Genomic DNA, 13,433 nt, shown 5'->3' on the forward strand with positions numbered 1-13,433 from the left:
GCCCCAAGTCCTGATTCTTAATTGGTATTACGGAAGGAGAGTTGGAAGACTGGGGAAGTAAGATGTTTGGGTTTCTGGCTTGACCTTTTCTTGCTCTTTTGCTCTGCTTCCTGGGTTCCTGTGCCTGAGGAGCACAGCCAAGGAGAATCTGGATTCTCTAAAGAGGTGTGTTTACCTAACACACACAGCTTTCTCTTTTAATACTGACTTTCAAGGCATAGCTTCAGTGAATGATTATGGTAACAGAATCTTAGTCCTTGTATTGTTTTAAACACTTGCTCTCTGTAGAGGTAAAGGGGGGATTTGGGAGGTTGTGGAAATGAGTGGGCACAGAAGGGACAAGGGGGTGGGAAATAAACTCTGAGGCTGCCAAATCTACTTGTGAGTTCTATGGCTTTGGTACACCGCCTTGACTCTTAAACTGCCACTTGAAGATTGTGGTTTGACCTCAGATGAGTGTACAGGAGTGTGTCTGTGAAAGGTATTGCCTGAACATTTCAAACCAGAGAAGCTGAGTGGGAAGAACTCAAGACTAGCAAACATGAAACATTTTACTCTAAGCTGTGCCGGAAAGTCACGTTAAGCCCTAGGCAGGCCAGTTAGCTCAGTATTTTATGATGGTCAAAAATAATGACCATCATAAAATAAATGACCATCATAAAACTTTGAGCACATGAAAAAAAAAACTCATATCCATATGACATTAAGTGAAAGAAACAGATTAGAGACTTCATGGAGAAACTTGTCCACTCTCACTGGGCTGGTGATTGCATATCAGAGACCTAACTCTGGGTTTATCTTAACAAAGCTTATGGTCTTAACCACCATGCATCTTAACCTCTATGTGGTAGAAAAATCAGAATGCTATATTCTCAATGACATTTTGTCACTGATTTCCCTGACACCTGGTTAAACATGAGCCAGAAGAAAAAATGTGTTTGTTATAGTCTACCACAGTCTTCAAAGACCTGGTTTCACTGTCTTCATTGAATCGCTTCACTTGAAGGGAAGCTTGAGAAGGGGAAGGGGAGGAAATACATGTAGCTTAATGTTTGACAAGAGGGAAGATAGAACTGCTAACATAGAAAAAAAAAGTGCATATTATTTCATCTTTTTTTTCCTGTTTTCAAAGTGTTCTTCCCCTTCCTGGAGAGTTTTGCCTAGAGGTAGGAAAGTCTTAGCCCACAGAGGTTCCCCTCCCCACCCCCTTTTAGATGTAATCGAAATGCATATTAATTAGCTAAGGCAGGATTTTTCTGGAAAGTCTTCATTGCAGATGTGTGGTAATTAAAACATGGATGTTTATTATAATTAGGTTAAATTAGTTCAACTCTTCAAAGGTGAAAGTGAATGGCAGTAAGTACTAAATTATGATAGACAGAAAAATGCTCCCCCCCCAAGATAGATGTCCCTGTTCTAGCTCCTGTAACCTGTGATCATGTTACCTTACATGGCAAAAGGGACTTCGTAGGTGTGACTGAATTTAGTGTCTTGAGATGGGGAGATTACTTGGCTCACAAGGGTCCTTATAAAAGAGATCTGGAAGAGTCATGATTTGAGATGAAGCAGAGTTCAAAATGTTGTGGCTGCAAGTAAAGGAATTCAGACATTCTTTAGAACCTGGAAAGGTAAGAAATGTATTCTCACAAGCCTCTGGAAGGCATGCAACCCTGCTAAAACCTCAATTTTAGCCCCTTAAGATCTATTTTGGACTTCTGATCTCTGGAACTGTCAGATACAAATTTGCGTCCTTTTAAGCCACCGAATTGTTGGTACATGGTAGCAGTAACAATAGGAAATGATTGCATTTATGGTGCTTCTAGGATTGTGGGTTGACTTGCATTGTCGTCAGTAATTTTACAGAAGAATTTTCAAGGGAAGATACTTTATTTCAGACTTGAATACTAAGGCTGCAACCTGGAGAAAGTTCTGAAAAATGATCATGATTCAGAAACTTACAGGCAAAGGCCCAAAACAGATAAACATCTTGCAATGTAGACAACTCTGTTGATCTCGGTCACGTTCAGTGCCTTACTGTAAAGTTTATCTGTGTACAGCAGAAGTGAGAAGAGAACCAATGAGCTGAAAGATAACTCAATCAATCTGCTTCCTCCGTCCTTGCTTCATTGCTTTGTACAGGAAATCTGTTGCTGTGTCAAGTTCCAGAGAAGAGTTTCTTCTCTCCCAAGTTACTAATCAGTCTGGAACACATAGAGTTGAAGGAAGGAGCCAGGAGGAAAGGAATGCTCTGCTACTGAAGGGCTAAGGACCTAGCACAGAGAAGTTGACCAGAGAGTTCACCATGCTCACGGCTCCTTCCTTACCTGTGTGGAGGAGAAACACTGAGTGAGAGGCGAACACGAAGAAAACAGAAATGCCCTGTCCTTGGAGAACTTCTGACCTAGTACTCCTACTGAGTTTGACCATCTTCGTGGCTGGTAAGTTGGAATGCTCTTTGAGAAAATGATGAGACACGTGATCTCAGCTCTTTCTGAGTATTCTTTGCCTTTCTTAAGGGGGAATGGAAGCCAATTGCAATCACAGACAGAGGGGCCACTCCCAGATTTATTTTATTGTTCTTAATTTTCTCTGTGTCTCCTTTGTTTTACTTTGTATCTTACTGTAATATATGCATCACTATAATTTGCCTTACTGCTCACTTCCTTATTCCTCCCTCTTCTTTTTTGAATGGGACAGAATAAATTACATACATACCCGTAGCAATAAAAATTGCTTGGGTTCTTTTGATTTTCTGTTTTTTTTTTTTAAATAAATAATAATTCTACTCATTTAGCTCCACATTAATAGTCTCAATTAGGATAATTTATTGCTTTTTACCCCTTTCTATGACTAGGTGCTTTTTGAATATGATATGCTTAGAGTATGGTGGTGTGTTTGTGGTATATGTCTGACTTAATTTTGAACATGCCCATTTTCTGGGTCAGAGGCTACCCTCCTCAATGTTGAAGTTCCTGTAGGAGTTATAGAGAATTTGAGGGGTACTGTGGGGGTGTCCTGGTTTCACTAGAGAGGGTTGGTAGGAGTTAATGTGGGAGGGAGTTTTCAGGTTTCACTTTTAGTAGATGGAGCTGCTGCAAGGGAACAGTGTAGTTTGTTTGAAATTTTATAATTTGATAATTGAAATAAGAAAAAGTATCTCCCCCCTCATTTCCAAATAACTTTATAATACTGTCTAGAAAAAAATTTGTTTTCCAAATATTAATCGTGCTGACGAGCACATGTAGAATATTTGCACTCTATTACAGTACTTTTCTGTAAGACTTTTCATGTACATTTTCTTCTTTGGTCTTCATGGACAACCCAGTGAAGTAGGCATGGAAGAGATCTCATTTTGCCAAGGTAGAAACACTCAGAGAGGTGAGATGATTTGCCCAAGGTTAGACCCTAGGAGGATGCGGTGGAGTCACCTCAGTAGTAATGCGTGTCAGTAAGCATCCCTACACACTGGCATGGACAGTGTGCCTCAATACGTAACCATTATACTTTTCAAGAAAGCACCACTATTCTTAACACTGAAAAAACATGAAGCCAATTCTTAGTTATAAACTTAATGGGTTATGGTACTCACTTAAAAAGAAATCAGGCGATCTGAATCTCTCAGTAGTTGAGATCTTGTGCAGGACCTAACTTGGCAAGGAAAGCCATGTAGGCAAGACGCTGTCTGTGTCAAATAGCATTATTACTTTAGGGACTAGGGGAAAAAAAGGATGAAAATGTATTCAACAATTTGAATGTTCAACATTGAAAGGTTTAAAATTTAAAACCATTGCTGGGCACAACTAGGAGATACGACATTTATCGAATCTCTGAAGTATATACTTGTATCATTATAAAGCTATCAACACATTTAGGATCAAAACATAAAAGGCAACTTACTTTATATGCAGTGATTTGGCAAGATAAATTCCCTATAAAATAATTTAGAATTATGAGAAGCAAACCCCTTGGGGCATTGACTTTATGTCTTTATTACTAAGACTCCTTCGTTATTAATATGCCACACGGAAATAACTCACTTTGTACAATACGGATCTACAAAAGAGCAAAAGAACTCATGATTTAGGTATAAAACATACATATGTTTTTATTTTGGTTTACCCACTTAATTGTTTGCTTATTTGCTGATGAGTTCAAGCAAAGTGGTAGTTAGTAGACTAGATATTTAGAAAACACTGGAAGGGAAAAATAAAAACAACCTAAATTATCCACCTTGTGTCTGGCCCCTGACCTTTGTACTCCAAATATTCATACCACTTCTTCCTCCTTCTCTTGTCTTCTAGATTTTTGCTTATGTCCAAATTGTGTTTTGCTGTTCTATTAAAATCATTCCACCTTTTATAAAAGCTACTGATTTTGTGATTATGAATTACTGACAAAGAAACCTCCACTTTGTTCTTTGGCTAATTTTTAGTCATTCATTATCATCTGCCTCTAGAGGGCAGGCAGTTACAAGAAGAGAAAATAAAAATCAAGATGGGGCTGTTGGGGAGCTTTAGCAGATTTGCAAATGATGAAAAAAGAGGGTAAAAGCAATTGTGAAAAAGAAAAGTGTTTTTCTTCATTAATTTCAGTCTTTTCTTCCTTTTCTAGTCTGTGACAATTGTAAATTTGCATGTTATAGTCATTTATAGGTGTGTTTTTCTCTAAACGTTCATATTTAAGCAATTAATAAATTATTCGAAAGTCCTTATTAAGAGCACTGAGTGTGTATGGGGCCAGCAGGTGGCATGGTAGTTAAGGTGGCTGGACTCCCACATGGCTGAGCGTGGTTCAAGTACCGGACCTGGCAGCTTGCTTTCTTACTTTCCTTCTCTCTCTCTCTCTGTCTCTTTCTGGTCAACTTCAATAAAATAAACAAACAAACAAACAAACAAACAAATAAATAAAATAATGACAATAAGTAAAATTAAATAAAATAATTCTTAAAAGAAAGAGCACTGAGTGTATGTGTGTGTTGTGTGTGTGTGTGTATGTGTATAGGAAGAATAGTACCTAAAAGATACTAGCAATTTAAATTAGGTAGATAAAGTCAAGATGAAACAATTGGTGAACATTTAAAATCTGTAAATCTTGAAATTGTCTATGAACCTAATAAAAATCTAAAAAGGGTCAGATGGTGGTGCAGTGGCAACACAATCGGACCCACATAAGAAGGTTCCTGGTTTGTATCCTGGAGCCTCCTTGAACCTGTTGGATGTGTTCACAAGTGCTCAGGATCTGGCAGGGTGGAGGCCTGGAAGAAGGAGGAGAACTGGAGATCGGTGACCAGAACTCTCTCTCTTTCTACTCTCTTGTGCACACATGAGTTCTGTCATTGATTAAAAAAAAAAAAGAAAAAAAAAGAAGAAGAAAAAATTATAGTCTGAAGAGGCAAGATATCATGGTGGGTTGCAGTTGCTGAAGGTTTTATGGAGGAGATGGGTGTCTGATAATGGCTGGGCTTTGACAGGTTTAGATAGGTAGGCAAAAGCAGGGAAAGAAACTGAGAGGAGAGGATGGATAGATGGACAAAGACAAAGGTTCAGGGAGAGAAAGAACTTTAGTTGGATGGAACAGAGATGGGGTGTTCTATGACAGAAGGAATAAGATGGAATTTCAGAGGTCCTTGCTAGTTAAACAAAGGAACTGAGTTGTGGAGTAGACAGTGAGGAGGCATCTTTTATTTTATGAACAAGCAAATAGGATAAGGTGGTATTTTGGGAGAATAATGGGACACGCATTCCATTGAGTGATAGTGGCAGTAGTAAAAGATTTATTTTGAAGAGTCAAGAGCGTCTATTCTGGGATTCTCAATTTAGAAAGTTCTGTGATTTCTTGGGGAGAAAAATGGAGGGGCAGGGCATTTATGAGACAGAGAGATGGGTTATTGTCTGTTGAAGATGATGTGTATAGTATTCCCAACTGGATTGGTGAGAAATGTATACATGTTGGAAGATCCACTTTGCAAGCTAAGTGACATATGTGATTGAATGTATAAAGGACATTGAAATAAAATATATTAAAAAGAAAAAGGAAGTTCTGTGATTCCACGAAGAGACATTGGTAACTGAGAAGGGAGTTTCTTTATTGAGAAACTTATGTTTAATTCAGCAGAAGGAGGAGGCTGAGGAGGACAGCTCTTATAGGGACTGAAAAAAATCCAGCATTTGTGGGTCTTCACAAATAGGATGATCTCACAAAATCAGTAGAGCTAAAAATGATAAAGTACTAGAGATTTTTAGATTTGAGTGTTAGGTGCCTCAGAAATCTCTTTTCTCTTTGTAACAGAAACCAAGATTCATGAAGAAATTAGAAGAGAGATAGGATGAGTTATACACTGAGTGCTTAACCTTCAGTAGGAGGAGAGACCCTTCTGAGATTTCAGAGGAAGATGAGAGGTTAGGGAAATGCTGGTAGGCTGAGGAAGGCTGAAAGAGTTCAAGAGATAAATTGCCTCTGAATAAAATCACAAGTAGTTTAGTCAACAATGCTAGTTAATAAAAGTTATTTGGTTTTACGTGGTGCCCAATAAATTAATCTTTACAGCAATCAAAATGCAGCAACTATCAATAAATTTTTGTCTCTTCTTCCTTGTTATCACTGATACACATTTGATAACTCCTGCCTAGGATGAGGGAGTAGGGTAATGAATAGCTTTGGACTGTGCGCTATTAATAGCAAGTAAGAATCAAATAAATAACAACTATTAAAAAATAATGAATATCATAAGTTCATATAGTAGTCACAGTTATGGGCTGACCCCGAGGCACAGTGGTTAAGTGCGCTGTACATAAGGAGCCAGATCCCACACGGCTGACCATGGTTCAAATCCCAACCTAATGGCTTGATAAACATAATGACCATGTGTATATGCATGCCCCAAATCCTGAAAGGATGGAGAAATGGAGGTAAAAGGAATGCCACTTGACCATGCTCCATTGATGGGGTCTCTCTTTCTCCCTGTCTCTGTCTATTTTCCTGGCAAGCTCATGCACCCTCTGGTACTAACAAAAGTAGTCATGATAAACTTATTTTGTCTTGTTTTGTAGGAAGAAATGACATTGTAGGCACATTTGCATTAAGAAAAGAATTCCAATTTTTTTTTTAAAGAAAATGATTTGTTCCACTTTTTTTCCCACTATTATTATTATTTTAATACACCAGAGAGAAAAAGAAGGAGAGAGAAAGTGAGAAAGCAAGCTGCCAGGTCTGGGATTTGAACAACAATTGACCATGTGGGAGTCCATTATTAACCACCATACCACCTGCTGGCCCATGATTTCAGTTTTTTTCATACCTAGAATTTATATGCTTTTTATGTCTGAAAACACAGATCCATTCCAAGAACAAAATCCTATTTATACCTCAGGAAAGCAGTTACAGAGAAGATCCTGGCTTGAAGCAGGGCTGAACATCTTCCATTTCTGAAGAAACAATTTTCTTTCAAAAAAACCTCTGCTACTTTTGAGTTATTGATGCGGTTGCAGGTTTCCTTGGAATCAGACTCTGAGATAGTTTTGTGTACACAATGTTCATTAGCAGAGGGAAAAGCCCACTTGTAATCTCAGCCATCTGATGAGCGCATCTGACCCTGCCGGGAGCTGTGAAGCCAGACTTGCCTTCGAGAGGCGCTGTATCGAATCAGAATGACTGGTCCTTTGTATCTCCATCTTAAACAGCCATTGAATGTGGGCTGCCCTGGCAAGAGTCTAACTCTGGGCAAAATAACTAAAGCCATCCCTGAAGATGCTGAAAACTGAAGGTTGTCTGCCAACAGTACTCTTAGTAGCAGGAGCCAGTCCTTGAATGGGATTCTATGTGGGGCAGCCTATGTCTGCCCTAGTTTCTGTCCCCTGTGCTGCTCATTCCTCCTTGAATATCCAAGGTACTGTCTGGTCTGACTGGCCTTCAGCTTGAATCATTTCTTCTAGTATATTTGGTAATGTAGGTTTGTTGGTGAGGCACTCTCTTACTTTTCTTTTACATAAAAAAGTCTTTATTTCATTTTCATTCTTGAAGCATATTATTGCTCAATATAGAATTCTGGAATGACTTTTTTTTTTTTTTTTTTTTTTTTGTCTTTTAGTACTTTAAAAATTTTGTTTCTCTGTTTCTGATGAGAAGTCAGTAGACATTCAAATGATTATTCCCCTGAATATAATCTGTCATTTTTATCTGACTGCTTTCAACCTTTTTACTTTGTTGTTGATTTTCAGCACGTCTGATGTATGTGTGTGTACCTATTATCTTCATGTATATCCTGCTTAGGAAATGTTAAGCTTCTCGAAGCTGTAAATTTATGTGTTTTTTTTTTTTTTTTTTTAACAAGTTTGGTAAAAATTTCCGTCACCATTTCTTCAAATACTTTATCTGCCAAAACTTTTACTCTTCTCCTAGAACTCACTTACATATCTTTTTCTGCCAAGTCTTTTACTCTTCTCCTAGAACTCACTTACATATATGCTAGAGCTCTTGCTACTTCACCACGGGTCCCTGAGTTTCTCGCTCTTTCTCTTTTGGTTAAAGTTTATTTAATTCATTTTTTGAGCGATACCTTTGACAGGCACTAGCCACACTGCAGTCCTCTTCACCTTCCAGCCAGCAGGATCATGGGTGATGTAGACACACCTGGCATGTTAGGCTGATCATGGGTTTGCGCTGGGCCTCCTGTGTGGCTCCAGTGTAGTGCAGTGGTGCCCGATTGACTGTGCTACTGTGGCTGGGCCCCTGAGTCTCTTGATGTTTTATTTTCCAAATATTTTTCACTGTTCCTCTGACTGGATCATTTCTGCTGATACGGTTTCATGTTTACTGACAATTTCCTCTCTCTTCCCCAGTTTTCTGTGAATCACCTCTAGTGAGCTTTGTATTTCAGATACAGTATTTTTAAATTTTAGGATTTCCCTTTTCAAAAACTAATTTTATTTATTATTATTATTTAATTTGCCATAGGGCACACACACTCACCAGAGAGAGAGAGAGATGGACAGAGAGAGACAGAGAGAGAGGAAAAGTGAGAAAGCTAGCCGCCAGATCTGGGACTTGAACCTCAGTTGACTATGTGGAAGTCCAGCACCTTAACTACCATGCCATTTGCTGGCCCCATGGGATTTCTATTTTTTAAAATGGTTTGTTTTTCTCTGCCAATATTTGTTTGTTTTTTAATTAATTGTGCATGTATTTTTCCTTGTATCACCAACAAACACAGTTTAATATCTGCTTTAAGATCAATCATTCCAATATCTGGGTCTACTTGAGGTGGGTCTGCCTCGATGTCTTTTCCTCTGAGAATGGGCCATATTTTCTTGGTCTCCATTTGCTGTATGTTGAATAACTTTATTCGGATTGCAAATGTTACATGGATTCTGTTATATTGCTCTGTCGAGATATCTATTTAATACGTATATGGTTAAAGCATTTCATTTGGATTGGACTCAAACTGTAAACTCTGTCTCTTGGATGGCATTTCCAACTTCAGTTTTCAAATCTTCAGCTAGCCGGCATCAAGCCCAACCTGCCATGTGTAGTTTAGGGTCAACAGAGGTCTGGATTGTGTTTATATGTAGAATTTAGAACTTTTTTTTTTCTTTTTTTCTTTTTTTTTTTTTGCCGGCCCTTTCATGTTTTGGAGACTGTGTTTGTCCTGAAATTTGTCATCTGGTTCTTCAGAAAACTGTGAGTTTTCTATCAGAGTTTTAACTACTTAATGTATTCCAACTATAGTACTTCCTGGACTAACATCAGTAAAAATGGGACAAAACAGAAATTTGTGCCATGAACTCAGAGCCATTTTCTACCACCAAGGGTTGAAACTCCCTCAAGAATCTTCCTGTTTTGTTCACTCCCCCAGTGGCTTTAGGCAATTCTTTTTATATTTTTCTATGTTTTTCTATGTAAGAAGGTGTCATGACTTATCTGATGACCCACTATTTTGTCCCCTTTAGGTTACTTAGCTAAAGAGGAAAAGGAACTTTCTTCCACTCTATGTCTTTTTAATGTCATTGCGTGTTTATCAAGTGATATCGACTTGGTGGGGTTATACTGTCTCAGACACTGGAATTGACTATGTCGTGTTATTCGATGCCTTGTTGTGTTCTAAATTTCATGCATGCGTGAAATATTTTAGTGCTTTTCAGTTTTCTTAATAAAATCTCATTCCTCTTTCTCTAAGTTCTAGGTTCTAATATAACTCTGTATTGGCTTTAAAGATCTATAATAAAGCTCTCACTATTAGCTGTGTCATCTATAAGAAGTTGATTAATTTGTTCAGACAGTAATTCCCTTATTTGGGAAATGATGAAGATTTTTTTTTGATACTGTTAAGAAGAATGGAGCTTTGGGGGCCAGCCGGAACGTGGTGGTTAAGGCAGTGTGCTCACATAGCAAACTATGGTTTGAGTCCTGAACCTGGTGGCTTGCTTTCACACTTTTCCTTTTACTCCCTCTCTCTCTCTCTGGTGAGCATATGTGGCCTATGAAAAATTAAAAAAAAAAAATTAGATTGGGATGGCATAATGGATATGTTGCTGGACTCCCATGTAGTTGACTGCAGTTCCAGTCCCGGACCTGGCAGCTTAAAACTCATGCCGGGCATGTGTGCGTGCATGCCCAAGATCCCAAGAGGAGAATGGAGGAGAAGGGATTGTGGCGTGGCCATCCTCCCTAGGGGGTGATTTCTTGCTTTCTGTTTCTGTCTCTCTCTCTCTCTGGCAAGCATATGTGCCCTATAGCAAAAATCTCTTAAAAAAAAAAAAGATTAAAAAATTCTTAAAAAAAAAAGATGATTAGAGCTTTGAGATGAAAAGGATTTCAGAAACTTTCAAGTTAAATTCTCTCATTTCATAAATGGGAAAATAAAGCCCAGGCATGTTCCACGAATTGCTCACAATACTATCCAACTTTTTCATGGGTGAGCTGAGTTTGAAATACCTCTGTAAAACCTAAAATAGAAGGAAAAAAAAAGTGTATGTGTGAAAATCTAAGATTTTTATATATGCTTTTCTTGAAATGAAAGCATGAATTCAAGTGTGGAAAAAATAGTAGTGAAAGTTCTGATTTTCTTGCTTAGGAAAAGTAAGTTGAAACTAGAACGTGGGCCAGGTAGAGAGTCTGTCATGTATCAGTCACCCCGCTTCATTACAGGGATACCTGAGAAGACAGACACCAAACCCACACTACTGGGGCTGAGAATCCGGTAGGGAGGATAGATATTACGTATATTATTGCCAATGATTAAATAATGTGAAGTGTGTAAGGAGACATGTAAGGTGCCACAGAAACATGTACCCCGCGAGTCAGATCTGGTCTGAGGGTCAGAGAAGGCTTCCTCGAGGAAACAAAGTTAAAAATGAAGATGAGCAGAAACAGAAGAGCTGCATGTACATTTTAGGCAGGTCAAACAGCCTTCATGCATCCTGCAAACGCTGAGCTGGTGGGAACAAGAGGAGTAGCCTGTGTAGAGGTCAGTCGAAGTTCTAGGGGTAGAGAAGAAATAGAGAAAGTGCAGAGAAAGAAGAAGAGCAGGTGAGACCTCAGAGAAATACCCATGTAAGGTGTCTGAGGAGAAACCCACAGGTTGCAGAGAAGATTCGGAGTAGGCTGTGAGGACGGGGAAGAGAGAGGGAGATCAGAGGGTTAGTACTAGAGGCTGATGAAGGGGCTAGGGGAGGGTTTTTAGGAGAGGAAAGTGGTTAATCATATAAAAATCTGTCAAGTAACCCAGGAGGACAAGCACTGAGAAGTGGCCAGTATGACTACAAAGGGATTAGTAACTTTCGGAATTGCAGTTTGAGTAGAAGAGTGTGGGAAGGGAAGGTTGCTCGCTTTGAGGACGAGTGGGTGGGAAGGAAATCGAGGCTGTGGGCACGGACCACTCATTCTAGAAGTTAAATAGCAAAGAAAGGAGAAAGGATTATAGCTAGGGAGAAAGCAGTACCTCACGATTTTTCTTCTTCTACTGATATTGGGGAAACCTGTGTGTTTGAAGGATGTTATTTGAGAAAATTCTGAGATTTGGTGAAAGCGACGTTCATCTGTCTGTATTTACGTAGTCTGGCAACTTCTTTTCTGCTTCTTTGCCGTTTTGTTACTTTAGCATGAGATGCTACCTGTTCTCAAAGGTTTACCCAGCACATGAGACTATCTGGTTGTATAATCCATTCTGCCCAAACGGTAAAAATTGGCAGATCCCACATAATGCAAGCTAGTACTTTTTATTCTCAAAGAAAAAAAAAGAAAAGTCACTCTATCTATCTTTCCTTAATTGGCTCCCTCCTAGATGTCCCCTGGGATTGTTCTAACCAATAATTTTTTTTTTTTGGAAAGGTTTTTGCTATAGGGCACGTGCGTTCGCCAGCCAGCCAGAGAGAGACAGAGAGACAGAAAGAAAGAAATCACCCCCCAGGGGGGATGGTCACGCCGCAATCCCTTCTCCTCCTTTCTCCTCTGGGGATCTTGGGCACGCACGCACACGCATCTGGTGTGAGTTTAAGCCACTGGGTCTGGGACTCGAACCGCGGTCAACTACGTGGGAGTCCAGCGACACAGCCATTACGCTAACTGCTGGTCCCTCTAACAAATAATTTTAAGCTAGTTTTCAGACAGAGTCTCTGAGATACCGTGGTGCTATTACACAAGCCTACTTCATTATACTTTCCCAGGGCCTTGGTCTCTGGGCCTTCAGAAATCTTTGCAGGTGATGGGAGCCAGCGTTCAGAACACTGAGTAGGTCTTTCCTAGTTTCTTCCTCACCCAGAGCGTCCCATCGTGCTTAGCAGATGCTGCTCAGTTCCTGACTTACCCACCCAACGTGCTCTTTCTAAACATCCTGAAGGGTAAGGTTTCTGAGAGCAGGGACCTTGCCTCTCTCATTCTGTCACCCCTGGAGTTCTGCCTGGTTACTTTACAACACTAAGGAGGTACTCACACACTGTTAACCTGACCGCCTCAAAGTATCTCTCATGTCTGTAACCATTCTTACCCTTTTCATTTCTCTCTCAGAGAGGAATCCCAATCTTTTCAAATGAAAAGATTGGCTCTTCGTCTGGATTTCTTTGGGTATTGTTGGGATCCTACTTTAGCAGTTAGCCTCCCTTCATTCTTGCACGGTCTACTTCTCCCTTTCTCCCCAGACATGCTGTTTTCCCCCCTGTTCTCAGTCTTCACAGCTCCAGATACCGGCTCATCTCTGTCTCTGAAGTTTGACATGAAAGGATAAAACCACTCTTTCATTTCTCTTATTTTTGAAAGACCAAGTCCATCGGCCCTGCTAGACCCCTTTAATCTGGTTTCCGCTGGTGCCTCTGTACTGTGTACTTCCTTACAGATCGTAAAGGTCACCCATAACCTCGTGATCCGATTACAGGGTGACTTCGTTCTTACTTTAAGACTTTCCTCACGTGATTTCATCTTGATTCTTCCTGTCTAGAAATTTC

General features: G+C 39.6%; 1 protein-coding gene across 4 annotated transcripts in view; it reads left to right on the plus strand.

Annotated features, from left to right (window-relative positions):
* Positions 1–2,022: 2,022 nt before the first annotated feature.
* The window catches only part of LOC102500602 (cell surface glycoprotein CD200 receptor 1), a 48,157-nt gene continuing 36,746 nt past the window's right edge, over positions 2,023–13,433 (plus strand). For 2 of the 4 annotated variants that reach the window (XM_027774459.1, XM_006155119.3), the window contains exon 1: positions 2,025–2,438. In XM_027774459.1, coding sequence (XP_027630260.1) covers positions 2,375–2,438 — 64 coding nt within the window. In that variant the 5' untranslated portion in view covers positions 2,025–2,374. Of the gene's footprint in view, positions 2,439–13,433 lie in introns of all 4 variants that reach the window. The other 2 variants (XM_014590371.2, XM_006155120.3) reach the window with 2 other exon arrangements.

Source organism: Tupaia chinensis, unplaced genomic scaffold, assembly GCF_000334495.1.
Source record: "Tupaia chinensis unplaced genomic scaffold, TupChi_1.0 Scaffold000437_1, whole genome shotgun sequence".
Lineage (NCBI taxonomy): Eukaryota > Metazoa > Chordata > Mammalia > Scandentia > Tupaiidae > Tupaia > Tupaia belangeri.